The 27,403-nt window shown below is 45.5% G+C and overlaps 1 protein-coding gene and 1 long non-coding RNA gene across 3 annotated transcripts in view; both read left to right on the forward strand.

Moving 5' to 3' along the window:
- LOC126490862 (uncharacterized) overlaps window positions 1-27,403 on the forward strand; it is a 234,084-nt gene that overhangs the window by 16,705 nt on the left and 189,976 nt on the right. The gene's annotated exons all lie outside the window — the stretch shown is intronic.
- Window positions 3,447-26,491, forward strand: LOC126490860 (dehydrogenase/reductase SDR family member 2, mitochondrial-like). 2 transcript variants are annotated; one of them, XM_050126077.1, is made up of 10 exons: window positions 3,447-3,509; window positions 17,826-17,895; window positions 19,301-19,460; window positions 20,747-20,924; window positions 22,792-22,893; window positions 24,551-24,621; window positions 24,765-24,816; window positions 25,472-25,615; window positions 25,917-25,972; window positions 26,241-26,491. In XM_050126077.1, exons 3-10 carry the CDS (start codon window positions 19,312-19,314, stop codon window positions 26,350-26,352), a joined length of 864 nt encoding a protein of 287 aa, XP_049982034.1. In that variant the 5' UTR covers window positions 3,447-3,509; window positions 17,826-17,895; window positions 19,301-19,311; the 3' UTR covers window positions 26,353-26,491. The 2 variants fall into 2 exon arrangements, with proteins under 2 accessions (XP_049982034.1, XP_049982033.1); XM_050126076.1 differs by lacking the exon at window positions 3,447-3,509 and having other exon boundaries at window positions 17,543-17,895.

The raw sequence follows: 27,403 nt of genomic DNA on the forward strand, positions 1-27,403 counted from the left end.
GAGATTGATCAATTATTGATTGGAAGTGTGTTGCAGGCCTCAGAATTTCATAAGAAGCATCATGTCAATAGTAAAGGCCTAAAGAAAGAATTTTCCATTACTTGGCAACAAGCTAAGGACATTATAAAGAGATGTCCTACTTGTTCTTTCTATAATCAAACACCGTTGCCTGCAGGGAGTAACCCAAAGGGTACTAAGAGAAACGAAATCTGGCAGATGGATGTGTTCCACTTTATGGAATTTGGTAAATTAAAATATGTACACCACACCATAGACACGTATTCAGGTTTTCAATGGGCTACTGCCCTGAGCTCAGAAAAGCCTGATTCAGTAATCACACATGTCTATTGCGTTGGGTGGGTTACTCAGTCTAGGGGTTTGTAACCTACCCTGCAATCAGTTATTTCAGGGTCTCGGAGGGGCGCTACCTGGAAGGGAATGAGCTAGGACAGAAGAAGGAGGCCAAGCAGATATGTCAAAGCCTCCGTTAATTAGGATCGTGGTTGCTGCTTATATAGCCCCTGAAGGGTAGGGAAACTGGACTCTTGCTGTGTGTTCCAGGTCACGTAGGCCAGGAAGTAGGCCAAGAAGTCACAAGTTGCCACACCTGGTTCCCTGGATAGCTGGAATGTGAGGTTTGTTCCGCTAACAGATAGCTCTCCATCAACAGCTTAATTGGGTGTGGGGCAGGTTCTCAATAGAACATAATTATGGGTGTGAGGTTCTCTGCAGACTCCCCAGGGTGATGGTTCCTGTAATGACTTTTAGGGGGGAAATGGCTTGTGACACACACATTTATTGGACATTATGGCCATCATGGGTATACCTGCACAAATAAAGACAGATAATGGTCCAGCATATGTATCTAAGAAAATGAAATGCTTTTTTGATTATTATAATATAAAACACATTACAGGTTTACCAAATAATCCTACAGGTCAGGCAGTTATAGAAAGATCAAATTGTACTATAAAGGATATGCTGAACAAACAGAAAGGGACCGAAAATACCCCCAGAAATAGATTACATAATGCTTTATTAACCTTGAATTTTCTTAACGCTAATGAGAAAGGAACGACAGCAGCAGAAAGACATTGGATAATGGAAAAGTCTGCTGAACTAAATCAACCGATTTATTTCAAAGATGTGCTGACCTCTCAATGGAAGCCAGGAGATGTGCTACGTTGGGGAAGGGGTTTTGCTCTTGTTTCCACAGGAGAAGAAAAATTGTGGATACCATCAAAATTAATAAAGTTTCGATTTGAGGAGGAGAAACCTCTTGGAAAGGAGAAATGACAACTCATCCACAATGATGATATTCATACAGGTGGTAAGAAAAACATATAGAATGGGGGCAGGGTTCTGTTCTTATCTCCACAGGAAAACACTCATCTTTGAAAAATTCAAGGGACCGTGGATGTTTGGATACTGACAGATGGAAAAATACCTGCCCAATAGGAAATATCAAGAAAACTGAATGGGTTGTGTAAGTAAAATATATTAAACCATATTTCTAAATTTATAGAGCTGGTTTTGAAGTTGGACTCTGGCTCAGTCCCTCTCCAATTCCAAGCCTGTTAGTAAGAGAAAAACCCAGAGTTTCTGGAGTTTCTGTCTCATGTCAAGAGCCATGATATGGGACAGAAAGAAATATGAGTTTAGAAAACATCTTTGCTTTTCTTCATATCTATCATACTTTTCATTGAATATATCTATCATGCCTTTCATTGAATATATATATATATATATATGTCTATATGATTAATGTTTAAGTTTTTCACAATAAACAATGAGTCTTTCCTGAAGTGACATTTGAAGTTTCCAGGAAGAAGATGGGGCCCCACAACAACAACTCTACCTGGTTGATATGACGTCATGATACTGATAGCGCTACTACAAGACCTGTTTTGGGTACCAGCTGCACAAGACGATCCCAACTTGGTTAGCTGAAATGGTGCACATCTTGTACAACATTCTGGCCAGACCTCCACAAAATACTCAGAGACTATTTGCAATTTTAAAAGACATTGATCTTGAAATTTAACCATCATTTTACTTTCACAGGATCCCCCAGAAAGAACGTCGCCCCCATGACAGCTGGAAGTAATTCTAGAGGACGACGTCCCCTCTCCCAGTAAAGTTTGCCCCTGGGTTTAGGGACATCATTTAGGGGTTGGGAGGTTGGGGGAGGAATTTTATAAGCTCAGGGATCATTTTGAAAAAAAAAAAAGGGGGATGATGGGATAATAGATTTATAATTGTGAGTTACTGTTTTTAGACAAATATATTGGTATCGATTCTTGTATATTGATACAAAGTTAAATTATATTGACTATTGTATGCATGCATGTTTCTACCTCTGTTTAAAACATTTTTTATGTATTGACATATATTGTATTGATATATATATTGTATATATTTACCATATTGCAGTGTACATTTCTACCTCTGATTAAGATACTTATATATTGTTTGTGTATTGATATATATTTACCATATTGCAATGTATATTTGTACATTGTTTATATTTGGAGGTCATTGTCCTCATTTGTTTCACAGTCGTTTATTGTCTTAGTCTTTAAGTTAGATAGATATTGAGAATTATATAGATTAATAGTCATCTAAGTTTGTCATTTATAATTAGACTAATCAGGTTCTTTAGATATATAGAGATTATACTCAGTATAGATAGATAATCTTCAACCTCTTCAAAGAGCTGTAGAAAATGGCCTTTAATCTAACTCAGAGTTTTGTGGTAGTGAGACACAATTGCTCCTGGCAACACCGCTCTATTCCCGAGAGAATGTTGAGCACCAAAGACACTCCACCTGGAGCCTTTCTTTTTGGCAGAACTGGCCTTGGGGCAAAGAAATGCCCATACCTCAACAACTGACAGAGATACAGAGCGTGCATCAATAAATAAAACAGGACTGTCATATCCTGCCAAGACAGGGTAAGATAGTTTTGAAAAGTTGCTTGCCTTTGAAAATGGTATGTCAGTTATGTTAGGCCTTAGCCAAAGTTGGTTGCTTCAACGCTGCAAACATGACTTTGGGTGATTGCCCAGGTAGCTAGTTGTCTCTGTGATTTGTTGCATGTTTTGGAAGTTGTTTTACTGAACTTCCTAATTACCCAGGTAACATTATTTCCCTTCTCAGATCTTTGATGGGGTTGAAGACTATATAAATGTAGTTACTTTTCTCTCACGACTTGGCCAAGTTATTTATTATACAAGACCTAAGCTAGTTAGAATAGGATATTTGTACTTATTGTATATAATTTCGTAGTAGGTTTAGAACTCTCTTACTTAAACAAAAGGGGGAGGTGTTGCGGGAGGTCCTTCTGCCCCTCCAACCAATAGCTGCTGAGATACCAGCCCATTGGGGCGTGGTCTCTCTCCCTTAAAAAAAACGGCTACTTCCTCCGCTCGCTGTCTTCACTTCCTGCTCCACCGGTGACTAGACTCCCTTCCTGGTTGCGCAGAGGGCTGTTGTCTGCTAAGGTGATCTGTAAGTTTTTTCCCCTTTAAATGAATACCACCCTATTAATCATAACTCCAAGCTGGTGTGGCATTGTTCGTGACTTATGCCTTCACGTCTGTCTGCGAAGTATGGTGCTTACAGACTGCTAGGAGAATAGACAAACCAGTAGCCGAGGAAAAAGAGAATGTGCAAATACAGTTGGTGGGATGTGTTCAATGAGTTCTACATCATAACGCAACAGGGCCCCAGACCTCAGCACAGCAGACTCCATGATGGAATTTCTATTCAGGCTATAAAACCCAGACAAACGAAAAACAAAGACCTAATCCATCAAAGTCCATAGTTCTGGGAAAATCTCTAATGTACTAACCGTGCTTTTTGGCTTCTGCAGTTCTGCTTCTGGCTCACTGTTCTTGCTAACTGAAGTGTGCCAACCCAGTACATGTTTTTTGTGCCTAAAAGCTCATCCAATGTGTCCACTGTGATAAGACTCTTGAGTCAAAAACAGAGGGATGTTGGAATTCCTTGGAGGGATGGCTCCTGTCCCAAGGAGGCCCATGAGGGTGAGGACTGCCTTGCCCCTTTTAGTCAGAACACATAGTCCCGGGCCACTGGGGAAAAACAGCCCCCTTGGTGGGATCTCCAGTTGTAAAGTTTTTTCGGCCCAACAAGCCTCTCCGCCAATGCAATAATCCAAATTAGACCAAATCAACCTGAATTAGAGAATGCCCAGGTTTAATGGTTGCCAGCACTCACGGGTGGTCCCCGGGAGAACACAAAGAGGGGGGAAGAAGAACTGGAAAGACTACATGTTCAATCTGAGGCAACGGGGTGGGGGAAGAGGCGGTGGGGAGGGGGGCAAATTAAATAGCCTGTGGGAGTGATCTTGACTCTTTCTGGGTAAGGGGACACCGTTTGGTGGGCTTTTTCCAAGGTGGAGTCTGGGCTGTGGCAACTCTCAGGGGAGGGGCCTTGGAATGGAACTTTCCACTGAACAAATATGACTTTTGTGCTTACAAGCTTGCCCTGAGAAAGGCTCGGGGCTACCCTGCCACCCCCAGCACCCAGTGTTGTCACTGGCATGCTAATACTTTCTATTGGCTGAACCCTGGGTCTGGACAGTCTTCTCTGGCTGATACCTCTCAACAGCAGATTAGGTTAAGGGATGAGCTTTAGTGGGAAGTGTTGCTTGGGCAATCAGGTTCCATCTTTTGTGTTCTTAGTCTCAGTAATAAAAGAATTTTTAAAAAGACCCAAAGGAAGCTCAAGGACACCTGTAAGAGAGTTTGAAACCTGAGAGCGAGCAGGCAAACAAACATAAGGCAGGGAAACTGTAAGTTTCAGTGGCTGCCAGGAGAAGGAAAAGGAAGAGAAGGAAAAGGAAGAGAAGGGAAAGGAAAGGCATCTATTTTGAGTTAGGGCCCATGGAAGCAGGCTGGTTCAGAAATGGAGGCGAGCCAGCAGTTCACAGTGGAAAACCAGCCATAAACCCAAACAATAGAGCAGGTGGCATGGTGGAGGCTCTGTTGGGAGGAGGGACTCTGGGAAGAGTAAATACATTATTGTTATGCCCAAATCTGCAATCCCCACAAGCCAACAAGGAAACCAAGAGTCCTGTATGTAAAAGCAAAGAGCCTTTATTTTAATCAAGTTTGCAAACTTGGTCTCTCCGCATGTCCGACATATTGGAATAACCGGAGCCCCAAGCTCAATTAGAATAGGGTTTTTATAGTAGTAAAGGTAGGGGTGAGGGGCTTCTGAGGTTTTAAGACCCCTGATTGGCTGACATTCATCTAGGTTTCCTGGTGATTGTGTGCTAGCAGGTGTTTCTATCTACAATGCTTGGAATGCCAGGAATTTCCTTTGAATGGTCTGTTCTTGGGTGGGGGTCAGGTGATCCCAGCTTGTGGTTCCTTCTGCAGCCTGGTATGGGCTTCATAGGCTTCCTGGGCTCAGGGTAAACAACTGAGACTCCAGCCTCCATTTAAATTCATCCATGGCCAGAGTCCCAGGTGATAATGGTTGGAAGAAGTAAAGAACTTCCTTTGGGTGACCTGTCCAGATTTAGATTATCATGGGTGGCCCCCACAATTATCTTATTAAGGGGATCAATATGTCTCTCATCTCCTTACTGTGTCTTCAGGTGAGTCAGCTTTCCTGGGTGTGGGATGAACCCCATGGCCAGGTGATTGACAGTCTCACTAGGCTGACTCTTAAGAGAGGAGAACAGAGTGTGCATACACTCTAATCTTTGGGGCTGAGCTCACCCAAGGCCTGAAACATTCTGTTCTTTTGATCGGGAGGATTAGGGAGTGGGAAAGCTGATGTTTGCTTTCCTTATCTTACCAGGGGAATGGGTGGGAGTGGGGTTCAAAGCCCAACACAAGGGAGGAATCTATGCCAAATGGTCTCCTGTTCCTGTCCAGCTACTGAATATCATCCTCCCTAAGAGCTGAGTCAAGACTTCCAGTGGCTCACCAACCCTGTCACATAACCTTCAGTTTACAATTTCTCCTTCCTATGAGAGGTGCTGAGGTAATGGTGGCACAGAAATTGTGGGACTAATCCAGCTTGAGACCCACGCCACGAGAGGGAGCCCACTCCTTCCACCGGCTGGAGGGCCAGGACCCGGAGGCTGGGTGGTCCAGAGACCTAGCCTTATGATGTTGTGCTGGACCTATAGATGGGTGTCTAGCCCAGTCGTCATCAGAGAGGCTTCACGTGGGATATGTTCAGTGGTGAAACTGGTGGAAGCAGATGCAGAGACCCTCAGCTAAACATTAGGTGAAGCTTGGGGACTCCTATGGAAGAGGGGGAGGAAGAATTGTAGGAGCCAGCGGGGACAAAGACACCACAAGAAGACCCATGGAATCAACTCACCAGGGCTTATAGAGGCTGAACCCACAACCAGGGAGCCTATACAGAGATGACCTATGCCCTAGGCTCTCTACATGTATGTTACAGTTGTGTACATTGATCTTCTTGTTGGACTCCTGGCAGTGGAAGCAGGGTTGTCTCTGACTCTTTTAGTGCTTTTGGGACCATCCTCCTCATACTGGGTCGGCTCCTCTAGCCTTCAGCCTGATGTGCCGAGTTTGGTCACCATCTGTAGGAGGCCTGCTCTCCTCTGAATAGAAATGGAAGAGGAGTAGGTGGGGGGAGGGGTTAGAGGGCAGGTAGGGGAGGCTTGGAGAAGAAGTAGGAGGGGAAACGGTGGTCAGGTTGTAAAATAAATGATTTAAAAAGAGAAAGATTTGAGACTCTAAAACCATTTATGAGATGGACTAAAGTTAAGGAGTAGAGAGAATTCATTTTCATCATGAAAATCCAGGGCTTCAGTTCCAAAACAATCGCCAGAAGGAACTGGAGTTTGGCCACACTCTCATATACAGTTTGAGGGCAGGGGGACCGGAAGCTGAGCTGCCTTCTGGCATTCCTGGTCCTGGGACAGGACAGAATCAAGGACATTTTTGGCTTCTAAGGACAAGAATGGAGCGATTGCTTTTCAGGGTCCTTATTGCTGATGTTGCCAGTCTCCTGCGCTCATAAAGACACTTCAAGGCTCCTCTCATCATCCTGCAGAAAGAAGTACCACCGACCCTACACCTCCAGTGAGGGGCCTTCTCCTCCTCCCCCACCTTCCTAAAGCTACCCATGAGAGCAGCCGCCTGAGAGAGGCTGTGTGAGGGCAGCCATGGGGCTAGGAGAACAGATACTGGTTGGGTCTCAAGACTTGAGGAAAAAGATAGAGGGGAGCTCTGGCATCAGGGAGGCTGAGGCAGGAGGACCGTGACTGGAGGCCAGACTGCGTTACACAGTGAGACTGCTGTACAGTGTGTGTGTGTGTGTGTGTGTGTGTGTGGACTGAGTATGCATAATAAAATCTTAAAAAGGAAGAGAGAATACATAGCATTAGAGACCTAATCAATAGTTCAGTTCTTCTCTCAAATGCAAGAAAGCAACATGGTTTTACAGAAAAAAAAAAAGAAAAAAGGGTCACCATCTCTCATGAAATATGTTTTGGAAAAGAGAGAGAGTCATCCAGCCTCTCCGAATCCTACACAACATTGATATCTTCTCAAGTAACAAAAACCTCTCTGGTGCCTGACCTCTCAGCACTGTGCTGATTCATTTCCGGATACTTAAGGATTTCTCGTGTATCTTTGTTATTTGCTCCCAGTTTAAAACTGATGTGCTAGTGGTCCTGGGTTCTATAAGAAAGTCAGCTGAGTAAGCCATGAAGAGCAATCCAGTAAGTAGCACCCTTCCATGGCCTCTGCATCAGCTCCAGATTCCTGCCCTGTTTGAGTTCCTGTCCTGACTTCCTTTGATGATGAACCGTGATAATAAATGTAAGCCAAATAACCTTTTCCTCCCCCAAGTAGCTTTGCCCATGGTGTTTGGCCTCAGGAAAAGAAACCCTAACTAAGACAGAGCTGAGGTCCCTAAAATTTAAAACAATGACTGCACTAGGAAGAGGCAATGAACCAGGTGCTAACCTCTTCATGGGTTGACAGCAATGGGAGTGGGGGTAGGGGTGGGTGGCAAGAAGTAGGTGAAATGAGCCAAAGAAAACCCTACCAACAAAAGAGTGTACACAGTATGCGAGAACCCTTAAGGCCAAAAAGGAGACAGTCAATCAACCCAATGACAGAATGACCAGACAATTCATAGGAGAGGAAGCCCAGATGGTCCTTAGACACATAAAGATCAACTTCACTAGTAACCTGGGCAAGTGTCAAATAAAAGATGATTCTTCTTCACGTCTACCAGAGTGATAAAAAGCGAAGTGAGCACTCAGAATGATGGGGAGGAACAGCAGCGCTCACGCAAGCTTTGGAAAACTAAGTTGGTGACCCATGTGTCCTTGGGTTCAACCAGCTCCTTCCAGATGTGATCTCTGGGGAGAAGCTCATGTCCAGTGCAAGCAGAAGTTCACAGTTCACAGGATGATTGTGGTGACATTCTTTTTAAAACAGTTGATCAAAATTCAAACAATGTAATTACCCACCAACAGGAAGAAGGATAAGCTAATTTTATGTCCATGCAATATTTATGAACGAACTAGAGAACCTCTGCATCCCAGTTCAATACCTAAGTCATAAGGATGCAGAGAACTAGGAAGTTTCGTGTGTTTAGTGTGATAATACCACATGGTAAAGTATAAAGCCAAAGAAATGCTCTGTACTTCTCTGGATTAGTGCATGCAGAGTAGGGATGTAAAAATATGGACAAAGGATGCAGGTAACTTTGGGATGATGGAGCCTCTCCGGAAGCAAGGGAGAAGGTGATGGGGTCTGGAAGAGGTGCAAAAGAGCTTCAGTTCAAGCTCTAATGCTTTTTGTTTTTTAAATAGAAGTTGGAGAAAATAGGAAAAAATGTCAGCTCTTTCAAATGTGAGTGGCAGCTTCACCACCCAGCTCTGTTCTGCATATCTGAAATGTTTCATGAGAGACTTGGCATATGTATATGCAGGGATGACACCGCTTTCAAAGAAGAGATAAACACATGTTTGAAACTCGTGAAACCCTACTGTGAAGTGACAGCCTTTCAAGTTATACATGTTTCTTAAACACCTAAATGTTGCACAACAGTGCCTGGGGTCTTAGGGAAGCTGCAAAGCTTACAGATGTCAGGAGGAGGGAGAGAGCACTAGAGAGACATCTAGGGCTCTAGGACAAACATTCCTCCAGAGGAGTCAAGATGGTGGGTTAGAATGGAGTGAATTTGATAAAAAAAAAAAATTCTAGAATGAGGTGAATCTGATAAAAATCTGATGAAATACTTCCCGTTGACCACAGATCTCCAGGAATTCATTCTGTGACAGCTTCATTCAGTCTTGCCACAGGAGGCCCTTGGATACCCATCTTCCCTTTTTTTTTGCTTTTTCGAGACAGGGTTTCTCTGTGGTTTTGGAGCCTGTCCTGGAACTAGCTCTTGTAGACCAGGCTGGTCTCGAACTCACAGAGATCCGCCTGCCTCTGCCTCCCAAGTGCTGGGATTAAAGGCGTGCGCCACCACCGCCCGGGCCCATCTTCCCTTTTATTTGTGATATGCATTTATATATACAAAAATAAATATTTATGCATAAATATATTCATTATATATTTATCTATTTACGTGTAGCCCAGGCTGGCCTCGAACTCGTGATCCTCCTGCCTCTGCCTCCTTCAGCAAATCCTACCGGCGTGCGCCACCACTACCGGCTATATTTATCTATTTACCAGATGTTCACCGACATATGACCTAACTCACTTCTCTAGGACCTCTCTCTTACTATAATTTCTAGTCATTTTTATTATCTCTAGTCATTTCTTGGAACAAAGCAATCTTCCTCAGGGTCTTTGGTTACTAGGAACCCAGCTGGGGTGGTAAGTGGGGCGCGTCTGAGGGGGTTCCTCAGAGATACTGTCAGTAACTTTGAGAAGACAACACTTTGCTGATGTGTGTCACGAGTCATCCAAAGGTTTTGGGAGTGTGGTTGAAATCGAGCAGGCTGAGCTTAAGGGCAGTGACTGAGAAACAAGAGAGGATGGGGCCGAGCTTAATATAAAAGGTTGCTTATGGCCAGTATTGCCTTGTGACTGCCACAGCCCCGGACAGCTCTCCAGGAATCCAAGAGCCTGCCTCCACTGGTCCTAGGTAGGTGTGCCGTATCCTTCCAGGAGTCCTCCCAGGAAACGGAGAGATGTGGAGTTCAGGGAGATGAGAGGCTTCCAAAACACAGGAATCTCTTCCTGGCAGGGGTCCTGTGCGGAAGAAGGGTGAGAGTTGACTTTAAGGGGATCCGTTGGTCAGTAACTGGGCACCACCGGAAGTGTGAGGCCATGGAGAGAGACCATCTTAAGGCCTACACTCATTTTTGCTGGAGGAATGGACAATCTCGTTTCATTTGTAACTGGACGTGAAAGATCAAATATCAGTTCTTTGCTGCAGTAGCTACTCTAGAGACACCACTGGACTGAGCGGCTGCCTCCGCAGGGCTGAACCTTGCTCCTTTCTCGCACCAGGGGACACCACAGGACTAGGGTAGCATGCAGGAGGGCTCCACATGGGCCTGAAAGAGTCTCATGGATATTCCTGGGAATCCTGCTGTCTCACAAGCTGCCTTGGGCTCCACTAGGAAAGGGTAGCATATTATGTCAAAAAATTTAATAACATTCCAACTTACAAACAAGGGTAGGAAGTGTAAAGGGTTAAGTAAGACCGAACTCCATTAAAAAGAATTTTAGAGAAGCCTCTCAGCAGAAAATCAAATCCCTCCAGAGCCAGCACTTCTTGAAATCAATGTGTGCTTATGGCTGCGCCTTGGTTTTGGAAGCTGTTCTTTGCTTCCTGCACCTTCTGTATCAGCAGTAAGCCTGTGGGGCCTGGTGCCGAACTGTCAGGGACGCGCGGGTCTTTCCTAAGCACTCTTCTGCAGAGTGAAGCCCTTTGACTTGCTGAAATACTTCGGCTTATGGGGTCATTTTCTTTGGACATCCCCCCCCCCCCTGAACCATTACTAGCAGGAGAGGCCAGATGGCTCTTCTACACAATTAATTTAAAATGGTAAAAGTTTAGTGACAGACCTGACTTTCTAGTTTTAATAATCATTGCCAAATTCTTTGTTCAATGTTCAAGAAATTGCCTCTGAAAGTTTGCAGGAAAAAAAAAAGCAGCTCTGTTTATTTTGGAACGGTAGTAGATTTATGGAAAGATGGCTAAGGTAAGGCAAAGACTTCTGTCCGCATCCCACCTCGCCGCCCACTGCAGGATCTCATACAAAACATTAACGCTAGGAGTTGACATGGGTGCTGCAGCCAACTATGAATTTTGTTCCCATTTTACGGACTTTTCCCTGCTATTGTCCTCACTGTGTCTAAGACTCAGTCACCATGTCTAGGACTCAGTCTGCGATGCCACACTGTGTTTAATCCTTGTGTCTCCATATTTCTGTCGATTGCGTTGGGTGGGTTACTCAGTCTAGGGGCTTGTAACCCACCCTGCAATCAGTTATTCCAGGGTCTCGGAGGGGCGCTACCTGGAAGGGAGTGAGCTAAGACAGAAGAAGGAGGCCAAGCAGATTTGTCAAAGCCTCCGTTTATTAGGGACGGGTTACAGTTTATATATGGTAAGGAATGGGGGGCAGGGCACTGGATCTCGCCGCGTGGTTCCGGGTCACGTAGGCCAGGAAGTCACAAGTTGCCACACCTGGTTCCCTGGATAGCTGGAATGTGAGGCGGGTTCCGCTAAGATTAGCAGTTAATTGGGTGAGGGGCAGGTTTTGTCAATAGAACATAACTATGGGTGTGAGGTTCTCTGCAGACTCCCCAGGGTGATGGTTCCTGTAATGATTGGGGGGAAATGGCTCCTGACATATTTCCTCCTCTCTGAGACGTTCTCTTAAGCTGATGCTTCTCACCTGTGCTGTTGGCGCCTTGGACGAGTTTTGGTGTTAAAGAATACCCCTCAGTTAGAATTTGCTTGATGTCTTCAGATGTAGGGAGAGTGTTGGATTGGACATGTCGGGGGTACACAACGTCTGCATTACTTATGTGGTAACCACTTGGAAGTATTGGCTACGTTTCTCCACGGCATAGATATTTTATTGTTTTTGTTCTGCATGCCCTTTAGATAGGCCTCTAAGCCCAGCCCACTTTACTTACAGGAAAAAGCGACTGCATAGAGCATTCTTTGTGAAGACTTGTCTCTTCTCTGTCATTCTGTCCATCCACCCAACTACTGAGACAGGGTCTCACGTAGTGAAGGCTGGCCTTGAACTTGCTATACAGAGGGGGGCAGCCCTGAGCTCAATATCTTCCTAAGTGCTGGATTATAGGTGTGCACCACCATGCCATTTTACTTTTTTTAAAAAAGTCTCATTGTTACTAATTGAGTCAAGAACACATGCACTTGCGTGTTTCTTAGTTAAAAGCCAGCACGCTTCCCTGTTACTCAGGCCTCTGGCTTTGACCGTCTTGCAGCTCTTTCTGCTGGTCCCATGTGCCCTTCACCACATCGCCGCTGCTATGGTTTTTAAAGATGTGTTTCTTTGACTTATTGATTTGTTTGCTTTTATTTATATTTTTTTCAGTGGTCATTAATATTGTGGCACTATGAGGCAGCCCAAGTTTATTTTATATTTTTCCTGTTTCCAGACCTAGGATCAGCCATGTCTTGTTATAGAGATTTGCATTGGTATGGATCTTGGTTTATTGATACAAATTTAAGGTCAATTTTGTTATATGTATATTTCTGCTTTTGATTAAGATATTGTGTTTGTGAAGCTCATTTAAAATGTAATTTATAATTAAGAAATACAGGTTAATAGGTAGTCATTTATAATAGTCAAGTTTGTAGCCATGTTAGTTAGGTTTTCTAGATATATAGAGATATATTTCAATTAGATAGGCATTCTTCTAATCTTTCAGAGACCTTCAGAATATGGCATTTAAAATGTTTTAAGAGCCTAAGACTTTTCATGACATTAAGACACATCGGCTCCTGGAAGCACCAATCTATTTCAAGAGGATGATGGGCATCAAAGAGGCTTCTTATGGAATTTGCTAGCCATTTGGGCAAGAAACTGCTCTTGCTTGGACTGCTTGATGGTATGCTGTGTGAACTGGACATTCAGGACCCACAGAGAAATGACTGATGAACTTACCTAAAGGTGAGATGGTCCTTCAGGGTTCCTGCTTCATGAAAGAGTCTGTCAGACATTCTGCAGGACACAGAAGAAAGCAACTGATGGACTTTGCCATTACAAGGCAGAACAGATCTTTAGGTTTCCTGCTTCATGGAAAAGTCTGCCAGATACTATGGGCTATAAAGATTGGATGCCTGCAACATTACAGAAGAACTTTGGGTGACTGCCCAGGCAGCGAGTTGTCTTTGTCAATTCTAGAGTTTTGGAAGTTGCTTACAATGTTAACTTAGGTAATATATCCTTCTGGATTCTTTGATGGAACTGAAGAATAGATAGTTATAATTATAGTTTTCCTTAGTTATGATAAAAGATAAAATAGATAAAATATTGTAGCTATAATTCTTGCTTGATACCTGTTTTGTTGTATGTAATTTTACTACGTTAAAGTTAAAGCCTTGCTTTTTATTTAAAAGAAAAGAGGAAATAGTGTTGAAAATCCTTTTGTATATGTGCTGCTTTTATTGGCTAATGAATAAAGAAGCTGGGTTGGCCTGTGATAGGGCAGAATAGAGCTAGGTGGGGAAAACTAAAATGAATGCTGGGAGAAAAAAGGCAGAGTCAAAGAGATACTGTGTAGCCACCAGAGGGGAAAGACAGAGCTGCCAGCTGGAACCTTGACAGTAGGTCACAAGCCCCGTGGTAAAATATAAAATAATGGAAATGGGTTAACTCTAGATGTAAAAGCTAGCGAGCCATACACTTAAGTGTTTTGTTTGGCCAACCAGTGATTTAATTAATGCAGTTTCTGTGTGGTTATTTCGAGTCTGGGCAGCCGGGAAGGAACAAGCAGGGCAGCCGGGAAGGAACAAGCAGCCTCCGACTACAATGTCTCCAAGAAGTAACCAGGCGTTCATTTCTTAACAGTGGGTTTTGCTTGATTTTCCCCCAAAAGTCCTATTTTGACAATAGTCCAGGACACTCCTACTTATTATATCCACCGTCCCAGAGTGTACCTACAGCCGGTCCCACCTCACCCCTGCAGCAGTTCCCACCTCACCCCTGCAGCAGCTCCCACCTCACCCCTGCAGCAGTTCCCACCTCACCCCTGCAGCAGCTCCCACTCACCCCTGCAGCAGCTCCCACCTCACCACTGCATCCATTGAAGGTATTTGAGGCTGTGAGCTTTTCTTCTGAGGTAACCCTATTTGTCTTTAATTTTTTCTCATAGTTCGTCAAAAGATTAAAAATTATTTGTATGTTCATGTGCCTGAATGAGCCCAGGTGCCCTTGGAGGCCAGAAGAGGCATCAGGCCCTGGCCAATGTGGTTGCCAGGGACCCAACTCAGGTCTCTCACCTCACACCTGCAGTAGCTCCCACCACTGCAGCAGCTCCCTCCTCACCCCTGTAGCAGCTTCCACCACTATAGCAGCTCCCACCGCTGGGAGAACAGTCAAGGGCTCTTAAGAGCTGAGCCATCTCTTAAGCCCTCCCTGGGATTTTTATGAGCTTTCTTTCTTTCTTTCTTTCTTTCTTTCTTTCTTTCTTTCTTTCTTTCTTTCTTTTTTTTTTACCATGTTTTGAATTTTTAAAAAGGATTTGTTTTATGTGCATTGGTGTTTTGCCTGTGTCTGTGCAGGGGTGTTGGATCCTCTAGAACTGGAGCTACAGACATTTGTGAGCTGCCTTGTAGGTGCTGGGAATTGAACTTGGGTCCTCTGGAAGAGCAGCCATTGCTCTTAACTGTTGAGCCATCTGTTCATCTGAATTTTCTTTCCTTTTTTTTTTTTTGTATTTTTTATCTAGTGATCTGTGGCAAAGAAGAAGATTGAAGAATTGATTTAATTGGTCACATTGAAAATATCACCATTTATTTAGGCTTTCTTCCCTTCCCCTTTCACTCCCCTCCCCTTCTCTTTTCCCCTTCCCTCCTCTTCCCTCCCCCTTTCTCCCCTCTTTTCTCCTCCTTCCCTTTCCCCTCCTTTGTTCTCCTCTCGTCCCCTCCCCTCCCTTCCCTTCCCTTCTCCTCTCCTCTTATCCCTTCTCATCCCATCCCCTCCTCTCCCCTCTCCTCTCCTGTCCTTGTGTCCCCTCCACTTTTTTTTCTGTCTCTTCTTTGCCTCTCCCTCCCCTCCTCCTCCAGGGCTGAGTAATGAACCCAGGGTCTGTGCTTGTTAGACAAGCGCCTGTCACTGTCTCTGAGCAGCACCTTCACCTCTATCTTTTTCTGTGTAGACATTCATCAGGCTTGGCTGGGACTAGAAATGTGAGCCACATGTCAAAGCTGCAAGCCAGATAGATGTTCCCTTTCATCATTGTCTTTGGGAGGGGCAGATATAGCAATGGTGACACTTTCTGGACCGAAAATGGGCACACATAATTTGCTATGTGCAAAATCTTGGCAGGTCCGGGGACAGAGTATAAAACTACAAACACGGCAGGTTTTTGTTTGTTTGTTTGTTTAGTCGGTTGGTTTGTTTTTGAATGATCCCTTGTTGCCTTTCAGATGCTATTACTGTGCTGTGGAAGCCCCATTGGTTTCTTGGCTTTATCAACACCTTTGTGACCCAGACATTTGTGCATCTGAGGCTTGTGGATTCATTTCTTTCTCCCCTCACCTACCCTCCCCCTCTCCCTCCACCTACCTTTCCCCACCCCTACCAACCTCCCCCACTCCCCCCTGTGCTGGTGAGAGAACCCAGGACCTTGCATTTGCTGCCAAGACCTCTACCATTGAACTAAATTCCTGAACTCTGATGTTTTGTTTTGTTTGTTTTTCTATTGGCTGTTTTTTATCCAGAAAGTCATAAGCTCTTAGTGTGCCTTTTCTAGTAAAAAGAGAGTTGAGGGATATAAGGTATAACAGAAAATCATTGAGTTTTTTTTGTTCTTTCTTACATTAATTTACCATGACCACGTGACTCAAAGCACAGAAACCTGTAATCCCACAAGCAAAGTGCTGGCAGGCTTGGCTTCTCCTGCCATCTCTCCAAGGCTTGCAGATGTCACCTTTTCACTGTCTTCATGTGTCCTTCTCTCCGTGTGTATGCATCTCCACCACACTCTGGTGTAACTACCCACCCCGAAGGAAGCCAGTCAGATTGTATCCGCATCTGCGCCTCCAACATTATTTCAACACGATCTTCTCTTTGACAGTTTCATCTCCAAGTCTGGTGACACCCAAAGGCCCCGAAGGGCAAAGTGTTGACGTGATTTGTAAGATGGCATTCCTTTCCTTGAGATAAACGAGATTAAATTTGCTTTGAAACTTGAGCATTTTTATAAAAGGTGCTTGGTGGCTGAAAGCCTTTATGTTGAGAACAGATGTGACCTTGTGTCGTTCTGAAGACTTAGGACCTGTTCTCAAGAAAGGTCAGGTTAGCTTTCCGCACTGAGTCATTGCTTGTGCGTGTCCTTAGTAAGTATTCAAAGATTGGAAGACCAGTCAGAAGCAGGGTAAGAATTAAATCACAATGAAGACAAGACACATGGAGAGTGATATTTTCAGTTGCCAAGGCCCAGAGGGACATTAGGGACATTTATACCATCATTTATTTACATTCAAACATCAATTTTAATGTAAATCTTCAGGCACTTTCTTTTGGGGGGCACGTCGGGGAGTGTCTAGACAGTATTTCCCTGTGTAGATCAGCCTGGCCTTGAACTCACAGAGATCCATTTGACTCTGCCTCCCGAGTACTGGGTTTAAGTGTGTGCACCAGCACAGCCTGGTTTAGGAACTTCCTCTAATTCCACGGTGTCCCACATCATTTCCCCTAAATCTAGGCTGTTTTCGCTACAGTCAGTCATCTCTCAGGACCCAGGTCACTCTGTGACTGGAACATAGGCTGATCTAGCCCCAAGTTCCACCTCACTTTCCCTAAGGGTCCTTTCTTTCTTTTCCAGCCCTGGGCATTAATCTTTAGTTATTATAATTTTTATATTAATTTATTACAAATTTCTTGAGGGGACGGAACTTGTTTTTGTTGCTGTGTATGTCAAGAACCTGCAAGCCTTTACTGCTTCAGCTGGACTCTGGCCACTGACTGCCAGGCGCTGGAAACAGACCCTGAAAGGGGCCCCTCCTGGTTTGTACAGGACTCAGGAGTTTCCTGGAAGGCAACTCTCAGTGTTCAGTCTTTAAAGTCCTGAAGGTACTGCCAATGTTGCCCAATCTAAGCCGCCAGTTTCCCTGGATTCCCTCCGGCATTTGAATCGGTGGCTCAGGGTGCCTCAGCAGAGTTGAACGCAGAGCAGAGCAGAGCAGAGCAGAGCAGAGCAGAGCAGAGCAGAGCAGAGCAGAGCAGAGCAGAGCAGAGCAGAGCAGAGGTCTACTATGGGTACAGGATCAGGGACCTCTCTTAGGTCATTTCCTCTGTTATCTTGTCTATTCCACTCCAGTTTTAACCTTGATTCCCAAGACCACCTCCTGAACAACTGTTTGCCTTGAAGTATGCTTCTGAGGGTAGCCAGTCTAGAGAACGGGTGTTTCTTCTGATGAGGTGGAAAGGGAATACATTCCTCACTTTTCTCCATGCTCTGGCAAAATCCCATCACTGGAGTAAGGGTTTATTCCAGCTCATAGTTTAAGAAGGGGTACAGGTCACCATGGCAGCGAGGGCTGGCAGGGTCTACGAGACAACTAGTCAGTGCGCGGGAATGCAGACAGACAAACACTGGCACTCATCTGACTCCTTTTCTTCTATTTCTTCAGTCTGGGATCTCCTTCAGGGCACCTCCCTCCTAGTGATCCTCTCTGGAGACATCTTCACAGATATCCAAAGGTGAGCCCCCAAATGCCAAAGGCACTCTCAAGTCAATCAAACTGACAATGATGATTAAGCATGGAGTGGCGGGGTTGGAGAAGAAAGTCGTGTTGGGAGATGGTTTCAGAGGTGAAGGATTACTGAATCGGTTAAAATGACAAGGCGGTGGTGGCGCACGCCTTTAATCCCAGCACTCGGGAGGCAGAGGCAGGTGGATCTCGGTGAGTTGGAGGCCAGCCTGGCCTACAAGAGCTAGTTCCAGAACAGGCTCTAAAGCTACAGAGAAACCCTGTCTTGAAAAACAAAACTAAAAATAAAAAAATAAAATAAAAAACAATGACAAGATGACATGGACTTTTTGGGCAGACAAGTCTGGGAGGTGTGACCTTGGGTCAGAAGGAGGTGAGGAAAGAGGCCTGGTGACAGTGTCCAGAACAGAAAAAGAGTGGATAGCTAGGCTTCACACAGAGTTAGCTGGGAGTCTTGTGTTGAGGGAAACACCTGGCTTGTCAGGTGCGCTGATAAGTTTACTTGCTCCGACAAATGGAGTATTGCTGTTGCTTTGAGAAGGAACCTGAGGGAAGAGAAGATTGTAATAGGTGAGGGGATGGCTGGAAACTGAAGATGCTGAGAAGAAATAAGTTCAATGCCTAAGGACTTAAGGGACTTAAGGACTTAAGCTGCCAGAGAGCATGCTTAACATATATTAGCCCTGGGTTCAACCCTCCAAAGGAAATGAAAAGTTGACATAAAGGGTGTGTGTAAGAAGTGCAAAGGTGATTCTAAGGAACATAATGTCAGTGACATTTCTTACTGGAGGGTTGGAAGTAGGTCAGGCAAGGATCTCTCAGGGCCCAGCACCATGCCTGGTTACACACTGTGCTGGTGGCTCCCTATGGGAAGCCTGAAAAGAGCCTAGGTTAGAGGAAGGACACAAGGGCTCTGTAGTTGGTCTTCCTTACGACTGACAGTTCCCAAATAATGACATGGAAACTTCTTATTAATTATGAATGCTTGACCTATAGCTAAGGCTGATTCCCAGCTAGCTCTTATAACGTAAATAAATCCATGTATATTAATATACGTTCTGGCACATGGCTCATTACCTCCTATACTGTATATCTGACTCCTTCCTTGTCTCATTGGCTTAATCCCACGAGCTTCAGATTCTTCTGGAGTTTCTTTCTCTCTCTGGAAACCCTGCTTACTCTCTCATGCCTAGTTATTCAGCTCCTGATTAAACCAAGCAGAAGGCACCTTAGGCAGAGACATGGCTTCACAGTGTACAAAAAGATTAGGCTACAACAGGGTTCTATATTGTCTGGAAAGTTTGGAGGCTGGTGGGACACCTGTCAGAGACTTCGTGGAGGACCCGAGAGAGTGCAAGTCCTCATGTGTTCCATAATTATGATTGTCGTTGCAGGTCTCTCTCCAATGGCTGCCATTCTCAGGTCTGTCCCACGGGTCTTTAGGGGCTCTCAGTGTGCCTCAGCCCCTCTCTCAGCAAGAATGTTCCAGAAAAGAGCAGATGAGAAATGTACCCTGGCTAATAAAGTGGCTGTCGTCACTGGCTCTACAAAAGGGTGAGTGATGGAAGTCCCTGGCTGGCTTGTTACCAGGAGATGTTGCCATGGTACCCGTGGATACACTCATCTCATAGATCCCTGTGGTCTCCCCCCCCACCTCCATCACACAGCTCTGGTGTTTAACTCTGGGTCTCAACATCTCTCCCTAAAATACCAGGTTTCTGAGCTCCAGAAGATTCATAGTTACAGAACCAGCTGCTCTAAGACAATCAGGGCAGAGTCTGAATGTTGCCTCTGACCATCTGACAATCCGTACTAAACAGTGACCACTAGAACAGCACATCTGCTTCCTTGTCTTCCATATCTACCTGGCCAGTGGTTTTTGAGTATTCTGCTAACAGAAAGAAGCCTGGCATCTACTGTGCCTTAGACTCATCCTGCATATAGTACCAGGCATGTGCAGGCTGATGTCTGGCCACCAGCTCATAGTGCTCTATGTACCCTTGCAAGGCCTCCCATATCCCCCAGTTCCATCTGTCTTCTGGCTCCTGTAACAATATGCATTTATAATGAGTCCTTACCATCATCAGAAGGAGGGGAGACCGCCATCCTCTTGATCTTTTATGGTCTTAACATCACCAATACATTTAGAACGGTTTAGAATTTCTGGGGAAAACAAAAGAACTAGAGTATCCAGATCCCAGTGATGTCTTAAATCTTTTGTATGCTCCCAATTCTCAATATTCATAACTCATAAAATACACTTAAAAATTCTCAACGGCCCAGAAAGTTTCAACAAGACACGGGCACGTGCCTCTTTCTTTTCCATGATTGGAGCCGCTTAACCAGTACCTGTCAAGAGTCCAGACCTCCTCAGTGTTAGGAGACCTAGAGGATAGCACGTCCTCCAGCAGAAACATTTTAAAATTGCAGACCAGAGGGAAGGCATTAATTTAGGAAGCATACAATCCCTGCCAGAGCCCTGAGGCCGGGGAGGAGAGTAACAGGGCTGACTAGTTAGGAAGAGTCTCCTTAATTAGTCCTGATACCACCAAGGCCACATCTCTTCTGACGGTGTAGCCTTTTCTTTTCAAAGCTCCTTTAATAAAATATGAGAACATCTTCATCTGTATAATATAATTATCATAATAAAGCTGTGATAATGAAATAAGATGACTGTGAAGGCCTGGCATGTAGCAGGTACTCAAAATGTCTGCTATTGAAGATTTTGAAGCCACTCTTGGGCAATGTCAGGGAAACAACTGACGTAGTCATTGGAGTCCGCCTGGGAACAAGACGGAGAGGGCCGAAACCATCACCACCATCTCCTCTTCTGCCCACAGGATTGGCTTTGCCATCGCCCGGCGTCTGGCCCAGGATGGGGCCCACGTGGTCATCAGCAGCCGGAAGCAGCAGAATGTGGACCGCGCAGTGGCCACACTGAAGGAGGAGGGGCTGAGTGTGACGGGCACTGTGTGCCACGTGGGGAAGGCTGAGGACCGCCAGCACCTTGTGGCCACAGTAAGGAGCCATGGGCTGGGATAGACGGAAAGACACTGATCTAACCCTGGCACGAGGAAGCTGGGGTCTCCAGAGCTGTAAATGAGGCCAATCCCACATTCTCAGGGTAGTCCGATTTGCTGGGGTCTCCAGGGCTGTAAATGAGGCTAATCCCACATTCTCAGGGTAGTCCAATTTCCTGCCTGGAAGGAAACAGCCGCTCTGCTCGTGCTAATCGGGAGATGACTAGTGTTTGGGCGTGACCGAGGAGCTTGCCTAGAACCTCAAAGGGGCCGGAGTTGCTGCAGCCCCAAGTGCTCTGTCTCCACAATAAAGTCTGAGCTGTGAAGCCCTGACCCAACATGTACTGTATTGATAGCCCATTAGGCTAACCTCTGAAACAAAAGCTTTAGGCTCAGGTCCTGTGGTGATCCCCCTGGAAGAAGTGAGTGGTGAGGTGGGATCTGAAGGAACAGGGACTGGACAGGTGTTGAGGACAAAGGAGGATTGATCCAGGCCAGAGAAAAAGGCAGAGAAAGAACCAACTAGAAATGGAAGAGCTGAAAGCAGGTCCCCTAGGAGCAGAGGTTTGGAAGGGTGGGGTTGGAAGGGTGGGGCCCAGGAGCCAATCACAGGTCTTACAGGGCAGAAACTAGATGCATCCAAGGAGGCAAGAATTGCCGTTTTATTCAGTCTCTGTCAGGATCTGGCTCTAACCTGGCACAGACCCAGGATGGCCAGTAAGTCACTGCGGTCACAATACTTGGCAGAAACAACTTAAATAAATAAAGGTTTCTTTTGGTTTGTGGCTTCAGTCCATCATGCTGGGGAAGGCAGGGGTGTGGAAGTATGTGGTCAAGTCTGTTCCCATCTCTGTAGACAGGGAAGCAGAAAGTGTGGTCTGTACTGTGGGCAGGCCAAGTATAGCCTGCAAAGGACTGTTCCCAGTGACCTTCTTTTTATTTTTATTTTTTAAATGCTATTTGCTTCCTTCTTTTTTTTAAATTTTATTGATTTATATTGAGCTCTACATTTTTCTCTGCTCCCCTCCCTGCCTCTCCCTTCCCCTCTTCAATCCTCCCTCAAGGTCCCCATGCTCTCAATTTACTCAGGAGATTTTTTTTTTGTACTATCCATGTAGATTAGATCTATGTAAGTCTCTCTTAGTGTCCTCATTGTTGTCTAAGTTCTCTGGGACTGTGGTTTGTAGGCTGGCTTTCTTTGCTTTATGTTTAAAAACTACCTCTGAGTGAGTACATGTGATAATTGTCTTTCTGGGTCTGGGTTACCTCACTCAAAACAATGTTTTCTAGCTCCATACATTTTCCTGCAAAATTCAAGCTGTTGTTATTTTTCTCTGCTGTGTAGTATTCCACTGTGTAAATGTACCACATTTTCCTTATCCATTCTTCGATTGAGGGGCATTTAGATTGTTTCCAGGTTCTGGCTATGACAAACAATGCTGCTATGAACATAGTTGAGCACATGTCCTTGTGGCACGATTGAGCATTCTTTGGATATATACCCAAAAGTGGTATTACTGGGTCTTGAGGAAGGTTGTTTCCTAATTGTCTGAGAAATCGCCAGAAAGGGGTTGTACCAGCTTGCATCCCCACCTTCTCCCAAGGTCCCCATGCTCCCAGTTTATTCAGGAGATCTTGTCTTTCTCTACTTCTCACGTAGGTATATTTGATCTATGCCCTCAGTGACCTTCTGCCAGCTTGGCTCTGCCTCCTAAAGATCTATCCCCTCCCCAAACAGTGTAATAGCTGGGGAAAAAAAAACCCAGCCAGAATATGAACCCATGGGGAATGTTTCAGATTTCTCTGGGCCATTACCACTCTTGACTCCGTGCCTTCACCTATATGCCCTCCCCTTTGTGTTGCAGGCCCTGGAACACTCCGGGGGTGTTGACTTCCTGGTGTGTATGGCAGGAGTCAATCCTGTTGTGGGAAGCACCCTGAGAGCCAGTGAACAGATCTGGGACAAGGTGAGAGATACCTTCCATACCCTACATGGTGTGTGTGTGTGTGTGTGTGTGTGTGTGTGTGTGTGTACTCACGATTGCACAAACGCATGTGCACATGCCCGGGTTCCCACACAGCTGTGTCTACACTGGTACTGATGGATGGAGATGGGGCTTCTCTGAGCTGGACTTTGCATAATTCAGTTCAATGGGCATGGTCCATGCCCAGTCTCTGCCAGGTTTCTGTAGCTTCTGTGTTTCTTCTCCTTGTGTGGGTCACTGCTACTAAGTCCTGAGATGCCAGAAACATTATTTTGGGGGTCTGGCTATGGCAGAGCCCTCTGACTCAGGTTTATGAAACTGACACAATCTGGATTCATTGGAACTTCGGTGAACCTTCAGTCTAGCTGTTCCAAAGAGCCACAGAAAGCGACAGATGGGGTTCTTCCCTAGTTCTGCCATCTCAGTTGGAAGCCATTGGGAAGTCAGGAAGCTCCCCTTGCCTCTGCAGACCCCCATCCCTGTTTTCCTGATGAGCCCGCCTATGACTAGTCAGATCTGAGCCCCCTCCTGTCCCTGGGAGCAGGGAATGGGCCTGTGATCTGAGTGTACCACTCCTTTCTGTGGCTCTTCTTTTTTTGGCCACCCCTACATTTTCTCTTGGTAGATTGTGCCCCACTTCTCCCTCTGGTTCTCAAGTTCCACGGCCTCCTTGATCTACCTTGCAGTTCCTCTACCTCACCCATCCACCACATTCAGACTTTCCAGCTCTTTTCTTTTTTCTTTTTTTAAAAGATGACCCAGATTTGATGCCCAACATTGCATAAATGCTTAACTCAACCTAACCCAACCAAAATCGTATCCACAACAGCACATACATGACGAGCATCACCAGCCCCCATTCTAAACCCTTCATGAGGTAGATTAGGTGCTGAGTACAGATTTCTCTTACCCATGTTCCTCCTTCCAGTCAGTCATTGACAACCAAGTTCTTCTCCTTTTCTTCCCCATGCTTCCTGGCCTTTCCCCTGGAAGATTGTAGTGGAGGTTGTCTGGGAGCTGAGTGTGGTAATTCTCTGAGGCCTGGGGAACTTGGGGCCTCAGAAGTATGTCCGCCCCTGACAAACTCTGACCCTCTGTGCTGGCTGGTCTATGTCAGTCTGACATACAAACTAGAGTTGTCAGAGGGTGAAGAGCCCTATTTGAGGAAACACCTCCATAAGATCCAGCTGTAAGGCGTTTTCTTAATCAGTTATTGATGGGTCAGGGTCCAGCCCATTGTGGGCGATGCAATCCCTCCTGGGCTGGTGGTCCTGGGTTCCATAAGGAAACAGGATGAGCTACCCATGGGGTGCAGCACTTCTCCATGGCCTCTGCATCAGCTCCTGCCTCTAGGTTCCTGCCCTGCTTGGGTTCCTGTCCCGACTTCTTTCAATGATGCACAGTAATGTGGAAATGTAAGTCAAGTGAGCGGTTTCCTCCCCAACTTGTTTTTTGGTCACGGTGTTTCTTCACAGCAATAAAACCCTGACTAAGACACCCTCACACACAGTAAAAGGACTCAGCGTCTCAGCTACCCACCATACTTACGGAGTTTTGTTCTGTTCTGGTGCCCGGACCATAGGCCGCAGACAATGGTGTTCATCTCTCAGCCCAACCTTTGTGTTGTTTGGGATTTCAGATCCTGGATGTCAATGTGAAGTCTCCAGCTCTGTTGCTAAGCCAGTTGCTGCCCCACATGGAGAAGAGGGGGTGAGTGCATGAGCGGTGGTGATGGGGGCCATGCGTTTTCACCGTGAACTCTGAGCTGTTTCCTTTTTGTGTGAAAACACAGTTTTCTGTCACTTTTAATTGAATGAGTCTCTAATTTCACTTCGTGTCCCTTTCTCCTTAAGGGGAAGCTCTGTTGTTCTGGTGTCCTCCTTAGTATCTTATATGCCAGTGCCGGTGAGTATGGCAGCTTCTGGCCCACCTGCTGAGGGCCAGCTGCCTTGACTCTTGTCAGGCCTTGCAGTGGGAAGTGGGGGAACTGACTGGTGATTCTAGATTTAAAAAGAAGAAAGTGGAGGAGGAGGAGGAGGAGGAGGAGGAGGAGGAGGAGAAGGAGGAGAAGAAGAAGTAGAAAAAGAAGAAGAAGAAGAAGAAGAAGAAGAAGAAGAAGAAGAAGAAGAAGAAGAAGAAGAAGAAGAAGAAGAAGAAGAAGAAGAAGAAGAAGAAGTTGTTCAATATGTACCCCAAAGCGTGGCACCGTGAATGCTTCAGATCAGATATTATCTCATTTTGTCCTTAAGGGGCAAAATTTGCCATTTGCCTCTAAGTGATGTTTCCTGACAAGACAGGGCCCTCTATTTCCTAATTCCAGATTCCTAACTGACTTCCAAAGTGTAGTGTTTCCTGTGTCAAGCTTGGATAGCATGACAGCAACTGGGTGGCCCAGAGAAGGACCTGACTCCTTGAAAACTCCCGTGGGTGTGGGGGTGGGGGTGGTGAGGAACTAAGGGAGCATCTGTTCAGGCCCACAGTCCGCACACCTTCATACTCTGTGTTCCAGGAAGATCCCTTGCTACCATATTGATTCGCTGCCCCCTTCTTTGCTTCTCAGAAACTGGGCGCCTACAACACCAGTAAGATAGCCCTGTTGGGACTCTGCAAGTCCCTGGCTGTGGAGCTGGCTCCAAAAGGCATCCGTGTGAACTGCTTAACGCCAGGAATTATCAGGACTGACTTTGGCCTAGGGGAGAAAGTGGTAAATGCCTTCTGCTCTCAATCCCCCCACCCTTTCTCCATATGCTTTCGGGTCCCTTTTCAACCTTCCATCTGAATGGAGGCCCACAGAGCCTGGACATGCAGCCAGAGCCCCCTCCTAGGGTCAGAGTTTGGGCAGCAACCCTTTACTCTTCTTCAGACGAGTGACGCTCCCCGTCTTCTCTGAGCAGACTAGTGTTCATCTCAGACTCCCACAGAGGTGTGGGTCAGCCATGACGCTCTTCTCACGCCATTGTATCAGCAGTCCTCTGCCTCACACTGGCTTTGAAATCTCTTCCTAGGAGAAAGCAATAATGGACGTGGTGCCTCACCTGAATAAACTCTATGGATTACAGCGGTAGGTAGGGCTCCGGGCTTTGGTGTTCTATGTTTTGTTTTAGGGAAAATTATATTTCAAGGTGAAAAAGACCTCGTGGCTATTTTTCTTCCACTTTGCCAGCTGCTTCCCCTTTTGGGAGTCCTAGGTTGGGGGCAGGAGGGCAGATATGAGTCCAACAGCCATCACCTCTGACTGAGCCTGGCGAATGCTAGGTGCCCATCCCAGACTGTGGAAGTCCCGATCAGAGCTCAGTGTTTCCTGTGACCTTATCTCTTCTTTCCTTCAGGTTAGGGGAGCCAGAAGACTGCGCCGGGATCGTATCTTTCCTATGCTCCTCAGATGCCAGCTACATCACCGGGGAGAACATCATAGTAGCTGGCTTCTCCCCTAGAGTGTGAAGACGCAGTGTGACTTAGAGACGGAGCTGAGGTCCTCAAGCAGAAAACAGAGGGCTCGGTGGGATGTAGGTGAAGAGCCCTTAGTGTGTGCTTGGGGTCCGGGTCATGTAGGGAATGCATACTTAACGATGGTGAAGGAAGGCAGGTGTTTAACGTTCTTATTTGGAATAAATCTGTTTGGATGCTTCCGGATTTGTTTCTGTTTGTCTGGCTTCTTTCAGCCAACACAATGTCTTTTAGTTTTCTGTTCACGGGATTGCATACGGCAGGAGTTCACAGTTCATAGCTAAACAGTGTGTGTGATGATATTCTTCCTCCACTCACCCATCAGTGGGTCCCCAGGTTGATTCACACACCCGAGCTCTTCGGGACAGTTCTGAAATAGGCTGGGCGTACAGACAATCTTTAGAGTACTGATTTTGTTCTCTTTGGCTCTATGCTCAGCCGTGGAATTACTAGGTGGTGTGGGAAGTACTCATGTTTTAGTTTTTCTTACAGAACTACCATACAGTTCTCCATAGTTGTATGCTTCTGTACATTCCCGCCAGTAGTGCTTCCCTGCCTCCTTGTTGGCATTTATCTTTGTCTTTCGACGTAGTCTTCCTAACTAGACTCAGATGTCATCGTCTCAAAGGCTGGATGAGCATTTTCCCAACGACTAGCTTGAGACATGTCTATGAAGGTTTATTCGGTCCACTTTTTTTTTTTTTTAAAAAAAAATTTAACTTAATTTTTCAATTGAAGATAACTTTTTCATATAATATATTCTGATCACACTTTGCTCTCCTTCATTCCTCCCACATCCTCCCTACCTTCACACACTTCCAACTTCATGCCTTCTTTCTCTTCAGGAAACAGAAAGATAAGAAAAATAAACAAACTAGAAAAACAAAAAACATAGACAAAACACAAGAAACACACACACACACACACACAGGAAACCTACAAAATTGGAAACCATAAGATTTTTTTTAAATAGCAACATATGACAAAAGTCCACAAAAATGCCACCGTTTGTTTTGTGTTGGCCATCTGCATCTGGGCAATGGGC

Source organism: Alexandromys fortis, unplaced genomic scaffold (assembly GCF_014885135.2).
Source record: "Alexandromys fortis isolate MF-2015 unplaced genomic scaffold, M_Fortis_MF-2015_v1.1 scaffold_258, whole genome shotgun sequence".
Lineage (NCBI taxonomy): Eukaryota > Metazoa > Chordata > Mammalia > Rodentia > Cricetidae > Alexandromys > Alexandromys fortis.

What these genes read in the sequence shown, in the direction of transcription:
- LOC126490860 (XM_050126077.1), top strand. Translation starts at nt 19,312, where the DNA reads ATGGCTGCCATTCTCAGGTCTGTCCCACGGGTCTTTAGGGGCTCTCAG. An exon ending in GTCACTGGCTCTACAAAAGG is followed by an intron (nt 19,461 to 20,746) that starts GTGAGTGATGGA and finishes TTCTGCCCACAG; the next exon opens with GATTGGCTTTGCCATCGCCC. An exon ending in GTGAACAGATCTGGGACAAG is followed by an intron (nt 22,894 to 24,550) that starts GTGAGAGATACC and finishes TTGGGATTTCAG; the next exon opens with ATCCTGGATGTCAATGTGAA.